Source organism: Chaetodon trifascialis, chromosome 23 (assembly GCF_039877785.1).
Source record: "Chaetodon trifascialis isolate fChaTrf1 chromosome 23, fChaTrf1.hap1, whole genome shotgun sequence".
Lineage (NCBI taxonomy): Eukaryota > Metazoa > Chordata > Actinopteri > Chaetodontiformes > Chaetodontidae > Chaetodon > Chaetodon trifascialis.
Genome location: NC_092078.1, coordinates 10,051,350 through 10,065,283, shown reverse-complemented (window position 1 = coordinate 10,065,283; position 13,934 = coordinate 10,051,350). Strand labels below are relative to the sequence as shown.

At 44.6% G+C, this 13,934-nt stretch overlaps 2 protein-coding genes across 2 annotated transcripts; both read left to right on the top strand.

Annotated features, from left to right (window-relative positions):
• The first annotated feature begins 3,036 nt into the window (after positions 1-3,036).
• LOC139351269 (5,6-dihydroxyindole-2-carboxylic acid oxidase-like) lies at positions 3,037-7,989 on the top strand. The gene is made up of 7 exons (XM_070993077.1): positions 3,037-3,502; positions 3,913-4,235; positions 5,531-5,735; positions 5,825-5,992; positions 6,075-6,254; positions 6,354-6,500; positions 6,586-7,989. Exons 1-7 carry the CDS (start codon positions 3,145-3,147, stop codon positions 6,771-6,773), a joined length of 1,569 nt encoding a protein of 522 aa, XP_070849178.1. The 5' UTR covers positions 3,037-3,144; the 3' UTR covers positions 6,774-7,989.
• Positions 7,990-8,409: 420 nt separating this feature from the next.
• LOC139351332 (leucine rich adaptor protein 1-like) lies at positions 8,410-12,869 on the top strand. Its single transcript, XM_070993173.1, has 2 exons — positions 8,410-8,863; positions 11,479-12,869. Exons 1-2 carry the CDS (start codon positions 8,645-8,647, stop codon positions 11,866-11,868), a joined length of 609 nt encoding a protein of 202 aa, XP_070849274.1. The 5' UTR covers positions 8,410-8,644; the 3' UTR covers positions 11,869-12,869.
• The last annotated feature ends 1,065 nt before the right edge of the window (positions 12,870-13,934 follow it).

Below are 13,934 nucleotides of genomic sequence, written 5' to 3'. Positions count from 1 at the left end.
AGTGAATCAATCTAACATGTCGAAACTGAAAAACAATTGACCAAATTAATTGTTAAATTCTCATGACAGCTAAGGAAGTCAGTTTGGATTACAGCTACCTAATTTGCTGCCTCAAATGCGGAATCAAAATAAGTTTGTATCAGCTCTACATCATATTCATATCCACTAATTTAACACTGTGAGGAAGTTTGGCATAAAAGATTATTACAGACTTCATCAAAAGACAGTCCATAAAAGCTGACTCCTCCTTGACTCAAATGTGACCTTAAAAACGCTGCAGTGCGTTTTCAAGTCAATAGCACTTTGAATTATTAAACACCCACAAGCCTATGATGATGATAAATCATAGCAAATTCATTTAAGGCCACTATGAGACTCTGCGGTCCAAATAATTGATCAACTATTACAGTATTTATCTTGACGATCTAAAACATGTAGAAAACTAGATGCAGACTCCAGACAACTGATGTTTAAATGATCATTGCAACCTTGACATGCTAATGGGTTTCCTGCGAGTTCTCAAGGGGAACATGGGAACGGCACATACATAAGGAATGCGGCTGTATTTTCAAATATACTTCATGAGAATGAGCTTAGTGCTAGCTTTGTGTAATCCTCGCCGACACGCCCCAATTATGAAGCGATACAAGCAGGCTGGAATTATGATAGCCAACGTGAAGTACATGTGACTGGGTTAGGAATCTTTGCCTTTCAGTGTGTGAGATCAGGCTGGAAAAAGAGTTTCTCCTCTGAGAAAAGCGCCGCATTGTTATGATGTGTTTTTATGTGACGTGCAAATTATTCCGAGTGACAGCATCAAGTTCATCACGTCCCCCCAAGAACAAAGCTGTTGTGACAGTTTTGCTCCAGAACTAAACGTCTTACCTTTAGATCAAACTGCATCAAACATACCCCGGGTTAGATCTTTCAAGTCAGTTCTTCAGTATCGTTTTGATCAGTGGTGGAAGGACTTTGCACATCCATTACTTCTCTAAAAATACAGAGATGTAAAAATACTCCATTTGTGCTGCATTCAAAATCCTTCTTAAGTGAAAGTATAATCTGCAAATTGTACTTAAAGTATTGAAAGTGGTTTGGTACTTCTTCAGGGAACAGCGGGCATCTGCTGCTTCACTCATTACTGGAGTGCCTTTGGAGTGAAAGCAGGTAAAACGAAAAACCTCAAAGAACTCCACCATCACCATCATGTGACGAGTGAATTAGTGAGACATCGGTTTGCTAATTAGTGAGTGTTGATCCCCTCGAGGATAACATGTCTGAGCTGCTGTGGAACATCTCACAATTCATGCAACCAAACAGCGATTGTTCGCACTATGCAGCGTCCTCTGTGCAACCCAGAGCAAAGCTAGCAGTGCATTATGGGAAGGCTGCAACCTGCCTTTTCAATCTCACCCTCGATTCAAATTCCTTGTGGTTATCACTATAAGCCAATCATTTTTCCTTTCACAAAAAAAATGCCCTGAGGTTATAGCAGCAGCAGACCAAAATAATCAAGGTTTTGCCACTTGTGTCATCAGCTCATTTAAACTAATCACTGGTTTTTGTTTTCAGCCCTCCACCTGCAGAACAGTGAAACAGCACACGCTGGAGGGGCGATCGGAGGGAGAATTCAAATGAACGTTGCACAGGCAGAAGCAAGAGGGGAAGAAAAGCACCTTGCGAGAAGAAAAGGAGAGTGGTAAGTTTTCATGCTGCCATAACTCACTAATTAAACACGTTTTTAGACATCCTGACACCAGAAATTAGCATCTGGTGATTTGACACCTCTGTAGGGGCTCTGCATCCGTTTTACACCCAGAGATCAACACCAACTCTGCAGTCATGGAACATTCTTGAGCTGTCAGATGACATGAACACCTCTCACTTAATGGAAGCATCGTACTGGATCTCTGTGAACGCAAAGACACAGAAGGAAGCGTCCAGAGACGGTGTGGTGCAGATCAGATCGCCCCACGAGCTTCCTTTGCTGCAAGGCAAACATGAAGCAATGGAAGACAAATGGCGTTCACATGCAGTGTCAAGCAGTTCATGTGATTGAAAAGTGAATGTATAGAAAGAAAGCAATAGTGTCTGAAGTTGCAAAGCGTCTGATTCGCTTATTTCCAAACAGAATCAGAGAAAGGATTCTGCATTCCAAGAAGACTTCTTAATGTCGAGTAAACCCCTCATGCCCCCGTGCCTCACATGCTCGTGGCAGCACGAGCAGCCCTGAGGTGGGGAAAGAAGAAGGAGGTGGTGGAGAGAGAGGAGCCTCCCTGAGAAGTCAAATGACCCGAAATATGATGGCTTTTACAAACACATGAAGCTCTGAGGCTTCAGATTAGATCCTGCGATCTTATACATTTGGAGGAATTGCTTTATTGCACTGAGATAATAACCAGGATTTGCAAAATAGCACATTTTGGGTTATTGAGTGCTTTTCTACTTGAATCCAGCAATGGACAAACGTGAGAGCTTACAAATGCTGCATTAGATCATGTTAACAAGGACCTTATTGGGTTTCTGAGCTGGCTTGCAACACCATGTTGATTATATTAATTCCACAATTTGTGTGCCAGGGGATACATTTGGAGAAGGCTATCACCATAATAACAAATTAATTTTCATACAGTGCTCATAAAGGCGTGCTGAGACGTTGCAGCTCGTGTACATGCATTAAAGTTCACGGGCAGGCTCACTCATTCGTCATCATTTGCGTTTTCATCTGAAAGAATTTCGCAATTAATTAAACTTCCTCACATTTAATGTCGGGTTCATTTGTGCAACTGCAGAAGTCCAGTGGGCTTTCAGAAGAACAATACCGTGCATGACGGATCACACTACCTTCTTTCTCTGCTTCCCCAGTAGGAAATATGATGTTATGTGATGGCATCACGCGGGAGTCAGAAAATCCGGGTAGTCATGCGCTAATCCGGTATTTAAGGTCGACGGTTCACTGGTTTGGGGCCGAAAAAGAAAGCAGGGGCCAGCGGGCGCATGGGAGGGGGAGTTTCAAACACACATATTAGTTGACAGAGAAAGTTATTACTAGTGTGTAAAGTGACACACGGTCATTTTGGAAAACACTCAGTCGGTAAAACTGACTCCAACTTGTGCGCAAAGATTTGGCACCCGATTTTTTGGATGATGTTTCAGTGCTGCTTTTTGGTGCTGGTGGGGGCGGTGGTCGTGAGCGCTCAGTTCCCCAGAGAGTGTGTGACACCGGCGGGACTCAGGAGCGGACAGTGCTGCCCGTCGCCCTCTGGACTCGACAACGACCCGTGTGGCTCCAGCACGGGCCGCGGACAGTGCGTGTCCATCGCGGTGGACGCGCGTCCGCACGGTCCTCAGTACCCGCACGACGGGCGGGATGATCGGGAGCGATGGCCCGTCCGTTTCTTCAACCGTACGTGTCAGTGCAATGGAAACTTCAGCGGTTATGACTGCGGCCGCTGCAGACATGGGTGGACGGGGGCCAACTGTGACCAGAGAGTTTCTGTGGGTAAGTGCGCGTCCTCGGGGGAGTCTGGGGAAATTCACTTCATAATGTTACGGTACATTGGCTGTACTTCATGGGGAGTTAGGAGAGGTCATAGCTAGCAAATGTGCAGTCGGTCTGGAGTCTGTGCAGTTTTCAGGGGCACTTCAGCAGTCCTCTGACCGGAGTCTGGCACAGTTAATGTCGATTTAGCTATTTCTAGAGGACGAAAACAGATTATTTTACCAACATTAATTCAATTTCATATCAGAAGTTGAAATGCATTTTTGGAAATTGCCCAGAAACTGAACAAAAGGACATTTGATTGCAAGTGTAATACCTTAAAACTGCTCTTCTTTTATCAGTCATTAAAAACTCCAATTTACGCATGACTGCTTGAGTTAATCCACTTTCCCTCTGCTGTAATCCCGCAGTAAGGAGGAACGTGATGCAGCTCAGCGCGGACGGGAAGCGTGCGTTCGTGAACGCGCTGGACCAGGCCAAGCGCACGGTGCACCCGGACCTGGTGATCGCCACTCGGCGCTATCCGGACATTTTCGGGCCCGACGGGAACACCGTGCAGTTCGAAAACATCACCATCTACAACTACTTCGTGTGGTCTCACTACTACTCGGTCAGCAAGACTTTCCTGGGTCCGGGCCAGGCCAGTTTCGGGGGAGTGGACTTCTCGCATGAGGGGCCCGGTTTTGTCACCTGGCACAGGTACCACCTGTTGCAGCTGGAGCGAGACATGCAGGTAGGATACTGTACAAGGAGAGGTGACGTTTAGAATACATGATTACATACATAATAGTTCTATGAAGCAGCTCTGATGTGATGGAGCATTTTAAATAATCTCATTGATTTTGTTTCTGGGGGTAATCGCCACATGAGCGTTTATACACACTTTTAATTTCCCTATATGTCACCGCCTACTTCAGCCCGGCTGTCCCCCCCCAAGCTTGTTTGTTTTACCTAATGCGTTTCCCCACAACTCCGTTGGCGAGGAAATCACAAGTCACACGACGCAATTTCATGCTTTAACAGGCGAGCAGCGCGCAAAATGGGATTTTAAGCGTTTTATGGGCAAAGGGTCGATTTGATCCGCGCACCATCGATTTGGAGATGGTTTGCAGAAAGCAGTACTGAACAGGGCTTTGGTGAAAAGAGTTATTAAAGAAGTCCGATCGCCACAGCGGTGTGTGGAGAATGTTCAACATCCCTCCCAGCATAGAGTTGGTATAATTATTATATCCAGTTGCTCACAGTTAGGTTTTTTTTTCGATACTTGCACCGCAGAGATTGAGGCTGCTGTCTGGTTTTGAAATCCTGACTCCTGCTGTGAAACTCCATCCTTATCTTGTGCAAATTACCGATTCAGATGCACTCCCTCATTAGTCACTCATATTTTTCTGCTACATTGAACACACACAGGCACAGGACGAGGGAGAGCCTCATTTTCAAGTCAGGATGAACTAAGATGATTGAAAAATATCATCTTAGTCAAACGGCTCCACGTCCTCCCGCAGCTGAATCATATCGCGCGAGAGGCCTGTTTCATGAGCAGCTGTTTGGATCCGTTAGTACTTCTCTGATCAAGAAGAGTCGAGTGTCTGAATGGGATATGATAGCTTTGAAATGACGTTTTTCAAAGTGTAAAAGTAAGTGATTGGCTGGTGTGTGCAGAGAGTCTCTGCTCCCTCAAGCTTGATGAATAATTTCGCTTCTAAAACCTTTGGTGACACATTCACTCCTGCCTTTACTTACATGTGTTGTATTGAACTCAGATTATGAGTTTTTGAGTCACTGATGCACGGTGAACAGATATTATCTTTAATGCAAATTGGGGTGCATGAAAAATATATTCTGTGCATTATGACTCCAACACCAAATGCGCCCATAGACTCATTACCTGAGGCGATACATTGAGAGCACAATAAAATGAAGTTTCAAGCTTCCACTGGAAGTTAGAATCTTATCCAGCCTTGATCTCCACATTCGCCGACTCTGTCCCAGCCATCTTTTCATTTATTTATTTGAAACCACCACAAGGACATGCTGCAAGACCCCTCCTTCGCCCTGCCCTACTGGAACTTCGCCATCGGTGGAAGCTCATGTGACATCTGCACAGATGACCTGATGGGAGCCCGGAGCAGCTTTGACATGAATTCCCTGAGCCCCAACTCCATCTTCGCTCAGTGGAGGGTCGTCTGTGAGAGCGTAGAAGACTATGACACACTGGGAACCATCTGCAACAGTAAGACTATTCTTCATCAGTGATTCTTTAAAGTGCAGAGAATTTGCTCCGGTCTGGCTCACCTGGCTCTTTTTCCTGTCTCCCTCCAGGCACTGAGACCTCTCCCATCAGAAGGAACCCAGCAGGAAACGTCAACAGGCCGATGGTCCAGCGTCTCCCAGAGCCTCAGGATGTGGCGGAGTGTCTGCAGGTTAACACTTTTGACACGCCGCCCTACTACTCCACCTCCTCTGAAAGCTTCAGAAACACAATTGAAGGTGACTGCAAGGGCATTTCCTTCTCTGCTTTTACATGTCGTGCTTCTGCTTCTCCTTATGCATTTTCATGCTGTTCTGGCAGGCTACAGCGCCCCCCAGGGGAACTACGATCCCGTGGTGAGGAGCTTGCACAACCTGGCCCATCTGTTCCTGAACGGCACAGGAGGACAGACTCACCTCTCACCCAATGACCCCATCTTCGTCCTGCTCCACACATACACTGATGCTATATTTGATGAATGGTTGAGGAGACACGGTCCAGGTGTTTATCTCATTTATAAGCCTCTTCTTTCCTGTTTCATACCCGCATGTTTGACTGCTCTCGTCAGCTTTGTGGCTAACTTAAAGTATTTCTCGACAGATTCGGCTGTGTATCCTGAAGAAAACGCCCCCATTGGTCACAACAGGGGCTACAACATGGTGCCTTTCTGGCCTCCAGTGACCAACGCTGAGATGTTTGTGACTGCCCCCGAAAATCTGGGTTACTCTTATGAAGCTGAATGGCCAGGTATTCACTCTGGATCACTGCTCACATTATTTCTCTGTGTGTCTGTGACGTCTGAGGTCATAATCGTCCACTCCTGCCTTTCTAGGTCAACCTTTCACCCTGACTGAAATCATCACCATGGCAATAGTCGCCGCACTTGTGGTTGTCGCTGTCATTTTCGCCACCACCACGTGCATCGTGCGTGCCAGGTCGTACAAGATGGAGGGCCACCAGCCCCTGCTCGGGGATCAGTACCAGCGCTACGACGATGACAAAAGCCAGTCTGTAGTCTAAGATGGCTGCTTGACCATGAGCCACACCTGCGTGCCTCTTTTTCCTTTTACACTGACACAAATATGCAGTTTGTTCAAGCTCGAGTCTCTTGTGTGTGTGTAGATTCTTGAATGCTACAACATGATAGGAGGTCATCTTTTGGCTGCGTTCATGTCCCTTTATCAGCTGGTGTAATTTAATTGTCTTTACAGGCAGTGCAGATGTGATCACATCTCCCCACCATCAGGTACTCATTGAAGATCTATTTATTGAAATGGAAAGGTTAAGATATATGAAGCCTTTTTCAAGAAGATGCTTTTGTAAAGATTGCAAAGATGCAATCTGCAAATGGATAAAAAAAAAAAAGGGTGTTCAAATAAAGTGGACATGAACAACCGAGGTGATGGTGTGACAGCGACGCCAGCAGGTGGTGCTGATTCTTGCCTTGCTTTTAAAATGACATGTCAGTGTCAGGAAGGATGCCTTCCCTAGTTTAGCATTTACTGTGTCACTTGAGGATGTAAATGGTGACAAGATTTTCTGGATGTTCTGTAACTTTTTGAACACATTTAAAGTGACAGAGTAATACAGAAGTATTACAGGCAAAATAATTAAGATACATACTTACAGATCTCTAGCTTCTTAGATGTTTATAGGCTATAACAGCATCTGTGTTTGTCTGACTGCACAGTTTAGTTTAGTTGCACAGTAGCATCATAGACGTTAGGCGCTGGTAATTGTTAGAAAATGCATTGCCCATGTAATAGCCATAGTGTCCACAAGGGGGTGCAATAACTCAATTTCTGAGACGACATGTACTTATCAAGAAAGGTGTGCTTTGAGGTTTTGTTGTTTTTTTCTTTCTAACAGTGTTTGAATATAAATTGATCCAAGTGACGTGAAATGTTATTAGTAATGAAGAGATAAAAAAAAAAGGAGTGGTGATTCCGAAGAAATGTAGCAAGTGTCAACAGGTGGAAGTCCTGAAGCCTCACTGAACTGAGTACTCACACGATATGCAGCTTTTTCTGTCTTTTTTTAAACTAAATTTATGTGATATAGTCATGACTGCCATTCCCTTTTTACATTTATACTTTTGCCAAGATGCTGTTGCATCTGGGTGCATGCCAAATTATTTAAATGATTACATTTTGCACGCCTACACAGTGGTTTGTTCGACTTAAGCTGATGTAAGCTGTGTGCTGAAATTCATGTGATTAAAACATTAATAAACACTAAAAAAATATATATGTACTTACATACAGCACATTTTATATCATCTGCCACCACTTCGGAGACACACGTGCTGAGGAGTGACTTTTCATTTTGTGAGTATTCCTGTTGCATTCGTCTTTCACTTGTCATGTTTTTGCACACACATTCATAAATACAGTGAGTTCTAGGTTTAGCCATCTGTCTGGTAGTTAGGCCCCATTGCCCTAATTTGTAATCCCTAAAAAATGAATTCTCTTGTGTGCATTAATCCTTTTTTCACAACACCCCGGTGTCGCCTCACCTGTCCGGTGTCTGGTTTCAGAGCAAGCTCCCTAATGGGAGGGTCTACAGAGAGCACGTTGTGTTTAAAAGTGTCTCCCGACTGGTCAGAGGCTTGGATGGGAGGTGTGTTTGTGTCGCTGCGGTGCCGTGGACCCAGTCTGAAGTGTTTTTGGCTCAGCATTTCATTCTGAGACCTGGTTGAATGAAGTTGTGAAGACCGCGCGCCTGTTGCAGCTCCTCGCGACTTAAAGCGAGCTCCTCTTCGGGACGTTGGCTCGCGCGCGTCTCCGCAACGCAAAGTCGGGAATATCTCCGAGCTCGCGACTCTGCAATTTGCTCCTGTGCCTGCTTCAAACCACACACTGAAAAACGGCTCATCTTCGCCACCAGCTACAATGGACGAGGACAACAGCGTCTTCCCCGAGCTGAAGGATATAGAGACTAAACTGGGTCGAAAGGTCCCGGAGAGCCTCATTCGGTCTCTCGTGGGAGGAAAACATCACGACGAGCGCGAGAAGTCTGCGGCGGCGCATTTAACGAACTGCAAATGTTGTAGTAATTCTACGGACTTGAAACGACTGGAGAGCAAAATGCTCCTCCTGAAGCAAGAGATGGTAAGCGTCTTTTTTCTGTTCGAGTGAAAGAGTCTCACTGTTAAAGAGCCGCGGATGCTACAAACCATATGGCCTGTGCGACACAGCCAGAAAAATATGGTTTGTTCCAGCCTGTTTAAAGTTAACCGAGCTCACTAGTACTGAACTGCGCTGTTGTTTCAGCCAGTTATTTATCTAGACGCTTTCAAATGAATGAAAAACATGGTATATAAAAGCCAGCTAAGACTTATGTGTACCATAGTTTCATGACAGGTCTCTTTACTGTATTACACTTGGTGGAAGCCATCCTGAGCTCACAGGAAATGTCTGGACTGAGTCCTGAATGCAAAAACATGACCAACATGTGGTTGAATGCAAAGCTCCAGTGAGGGCTGTTGTCCCTCATTGCCTTAGAAAGCACCGTGAAACCGGTCAGCAGGTGATAGCCATTCACACCTACAGTCAGCTGAGACTTATGTTGATGCACCCTCCTCACCCCAGGCTGCAACCCCCCCATTCAAACTACACTGAAATCCAATTGTGCCTGTGTAACTAGCTTTTCATGCTGACATAATTTCATCTGCTCACACTCAGTATTTTTAAATGTCACGCTCGGCCGCAGCAGTTTAAGTGAGGTCACGAAAGGTATTAGGCTTCCTGAGCAGATGGCCTGCTTGACCGAGTTCTGCAGACTGTAGTAAGGCTGTGTCATGGCCAGCAGCCTGATCAGAGCCTGTAGTGATAGGCTTATTATGCTGATGTGACTGGCCTACTCAGGGCTGTAACTAGCACGTTTCGTATGTGCAAATCTAAAATCCCCTCGCCTTGGTTTAATTCCCTGGCTTGTCAGATTTACCAACAGTCATGTGATCGTTTACATGTGCTGATATGAGGCGCAAACAAGCAAAAAATAATTGACTTTGATAGTGAAATGTGATTCCATTACTGATCTCTTACTATTCAACAGCTCAATCCAAATTTGGGCCATCTTGGGCTTTACTGTTTTTGTGGCTTAATCACTAATCCAATCAGGCTGCTCTGTTTTGATGTGCACAAGTCTGGTGCACAGACACACAAACGCACACACGTTTAGCAACATCATTGTTTAGCTAATTTTTAACATTATTGTCACAGGCTGAGATCATTTCAAAAGAGCAAATGAGCTCTGAAACATGCCATTCCCCAAAAAGGTTAGCTCGCACTGGTCTCATATGACAAATTAAACATGTTTTCTAGGGTCAGACAAAATGATGCTGCAGTAATTGTGTTTCCTAAACTCATTTCGTGATACAGACCCACTGGTGCCATCTTATTCGCATGAGACCGCTGTTTGAACTAACATTCCAATATGACTCCATCTGCTCCATATGTGTATAAAGCAGCCGGTTAGTCTCACAAAACAAACACACCAGCAGGAGCAGGCGCTAAATGAAGGCCGGTTGCAAAGAAAGGCTGTTGTATCAAGCCAGCTGTCTGGAACACTGTACCAGCCCTGTCTGCCTTCATCTGCCTCAACGCTTTTTGAATGGAGCAGGCCGCTCCAGCTGTCCGTTTACCATTTTTCATTCTGCCCGGGTGTTTGTTGCCCAGTGGACACAGGGGTCTCTCTTTGAATGACACCATTGGCTGGCCACTTCCACCCCCGGTCAATAGCTTGGTTTGTCGTGGCAGGGAGTGAAATCAATGGCCATACTGTGCAAAGTGGGCATATCATCCAGAATCATGGATGCAGACTGTTTCCTGGGCGCACTGTTAGACGAGTGGTGCAAGTCCTCCTTCCGCTGCCACATAGTTAAGTCTCTTTGTTCACAGCAAAGCCCGATAGCCTAAACAAAATAGCTCAAAGTGTTCTGGCTATGAGAGGACATAAGAATGCTAACAATTGTCGAGGGGGGAAAAAATCTCACCACAAGGTTCGTTTACTGGCTGAGCTGACGCCTTCCTTTAAGTCACATGATCTTCATCAGCAGACAGATTTTCCCGGCTGGTGTGGAATTGCAGATATTCAAATTTCTAGTTAATGCTGGGGTTCAATCTGCTGATGAAAGTCATGTGGTGTGATTGAAAGCTGCAGAGGAGAGCTCCTAAATGGACTGTGGTGAACTGCTGGTTCCAAGGGCTGAAACGAACTTTGAGCCCCAGTGCTCACAATGGTTAACAATGATTATGGCACTGGTTTGGTATTATATTGACTTTCACTGTACATGTGGGGCTTACTGTTTCATGTAGTTGCTGTTTTAGAGGAGTAGTTATACATTTTGGGAAATCCACTTGCTTGCTGAGTTGATCGCCATTCTCATGCTTGTATGATATAAGGCTCCAGCTAGCAGCAGGGTAGCTTAGCTAAGCTCAGGTTAACAATTTCTTGGACTCTCTTGGCAATCTCACAGGAACAACAAAACTCCAACTGCTCCTGGTCAAGAAATAGTCTGGCACATCAGACTTTGTAAAATAACCTTTGGACAGAGCCAGGCTAGCTGTTTACCGTCTTTATGCTAATGTACACTAACTGGCTCTTTGGTGTAGCTTTGTATTTAATTTAGTGGTATCAATTTTCCAAAACGTCTCACCCGTTCCTGTAAATGCTGGCTCATCCACAAGTGCCTCAGCCTAACTGGGATGTTTTTCTTCTCCAGGCACATCTGCGAGCCATTGATGTGAAGCTGATGCAGCAGCTTATGTCAATCAACGAGGGCATCGAATCCATCCGTTGGATGATCGAAGACAAAGGAGGCGTGGCCAGCCAAGATGGCAGCCTGACGGGCAGCTTGTACAGCCTGTCAGACAGCCAGGACGGTACCTCGCTGCGAGGCAGCTTCAACAGCTTGAACGATGGCAACAGTGATGGGCTGGATGGTCTGTCTGTGGGTAGTTACTTAGACACTCTGGCCGAGGACCTCTCGGACAACCCTTCACCAACGGATCTAGACTGTTTTGTGGATAAAACGGTCATTGACGGCGATGGTTTCAGCAAATCGCCACTGAAGCTCAGGGTGGAATCAGATGAATACTACTGCTTTGGATAATGATAAGCTAAACGTGGTGGTTTCAGACACTACTGAGATATTTTGTGAAGACAGATTTAAAAATTGACAAATTAACACAGCTGTAAGATTATTTTTCTCACATGATTCACGTTTTTCTCATTATAGCAACAGCCAAGATGTTGGCAAGACTCACCAAATGACTTTCTACCTTGAAACCAGCCTCCTTATGTTGTGGACACCTCATGAAACCATTGCCGCTTAAACATTTTAACATTTCTGTGTGTCTTAATGTTTTTATCATGCAGGCAGTTAAACTGAAAAGGTGCTCTATTGTGATAAGATTGTATTTTTAGTGGAGTCGTCTAATACCTCTGCAGTTTTTCACAGTTGAAGAGTACTTTGACTTTGTGTTAGGTCAACCACAATCAGTTCAAGCGAAAGAGTCGATTAGGATTTAGCAGCCGTTTGGAAAATTGTACATTTCACACTGAGCGATCCAATCGGCAAGTGGCAAAGTTTAAGTGTTACAGCAAGTGCAATTTGCTTCAATGCCAATTTCTGAGCACCAACTACTGTAAACGTTGAGATTTAAAGTATTTGTACTCACGTGTTCTGACTGACGGGTGTTGCTAAACTCCACACTGCGATAATAGAACTTGCATGTACGCATGAGAGATGAGCGACACATTCAAAGCACAGATGCTTGACTGAAAACCAACGCAATTTGATTGTCTTACAGTTAATTTAGGCCTGAGGCAGAAGCCTGTCGGCACCAGATGGGGGATTTGTTGATGGTGGACAGATGTGAAACACATGTTTGCTTTGTGGGCACATTTTAATTCTCTGTTGCCAAAGAAAAAAAAAGTAGTGTAATGAGAGCTTTACATTGCTGTACATTCATTTGTTGTTTTTAGCTTTAAACCCTCTGTGTTGATTTGTTGGACATTTTCTGCTTCCTGCTTTTGAAAGACCGTTTTTAATGACTGCTGTTCATTCTGTTGTGGAAATGAAATAATATATTGTGATTTTCCTCTTGCTCACATTGTCTAAAGTCTTTCATGCAACTGTTGTGTGATTCTCAATTTTTCAACAGCCGAAACACTTCACTGAACCCATTATGGAATCCTAATGGGATGGAAAGTGAACAGTATGGTGGTTTTCCTTTTTTGGAAAATGTAAGTTAAAAATAATCTCTTGATAATGAAGTCGGGCTTTGCGGTGCCCTGCGTAATGTGGCATGGAAAATTACCCTCGTTAATTCACTTTGTCACTTCACGTCACTCCCCTCGATAAAACACAAAACCAGGAAGATGATTCTAAATTCGGCAAATTGCTGCTTATTTGTGCCCTTTAAAGTCATCAAGCTAATAGCGGAGGAATGCCCTTTGGGATATTATTTGGGGTGGCATACCAAGTATTATCATAGATGAGGAATCATGTTACCAGAAGCTCATGAGTGCATTGCTTGGACTGAAAATAACACCAATCAAAATGAGACAGGATTGGAATTGAAACGGCAGCCATGCAGAGTATGTGATGGTCGACTCTTGTTATTTTCTTTTTTTTATGCTTTTGACACTCACTTCTTATCTTTCATGTGATTATTGAACTTCCAGACGGAGCGTTCAGGGAAAGTCATTATGGGAAAGATGAGAACCTTGGTCTCTTTGGCTTGCAAATGAATGAGTGGCCATAGGGCACTGTACTTCGGTAGCTCTCAGACTGTGATCTGACTCAGGACATGGTTTTGGAAAAACCGCCTGGTTGGATTAGTCTTCAGTTATTCACTTTGTCCATAGAGCTGTCTCGTGTTCGGATCTCACCTTATGTGTGTTCCAAGAAATCGCAGATGAAGGACTTTTTCTGAACGTGTCCTTGCATGATCTGAAATGCAGAAAATAACAAGATCGGACACAAAAGACACTTTTAGTGCTGCATTTGTTCCAGACAGATATAATCACTTTATACAGACACATTAAGTGCACTTGCATCTTTGTCTCACTCCAAGTGCAAAGCAGCTTTATTTGGTTTTATGCTGCCTTTCCTTATCTCTCCCTCCCAGAGGCTTGGGCAAGCTTAAGCTCCCTGTCAAGCTGAACCAGGCT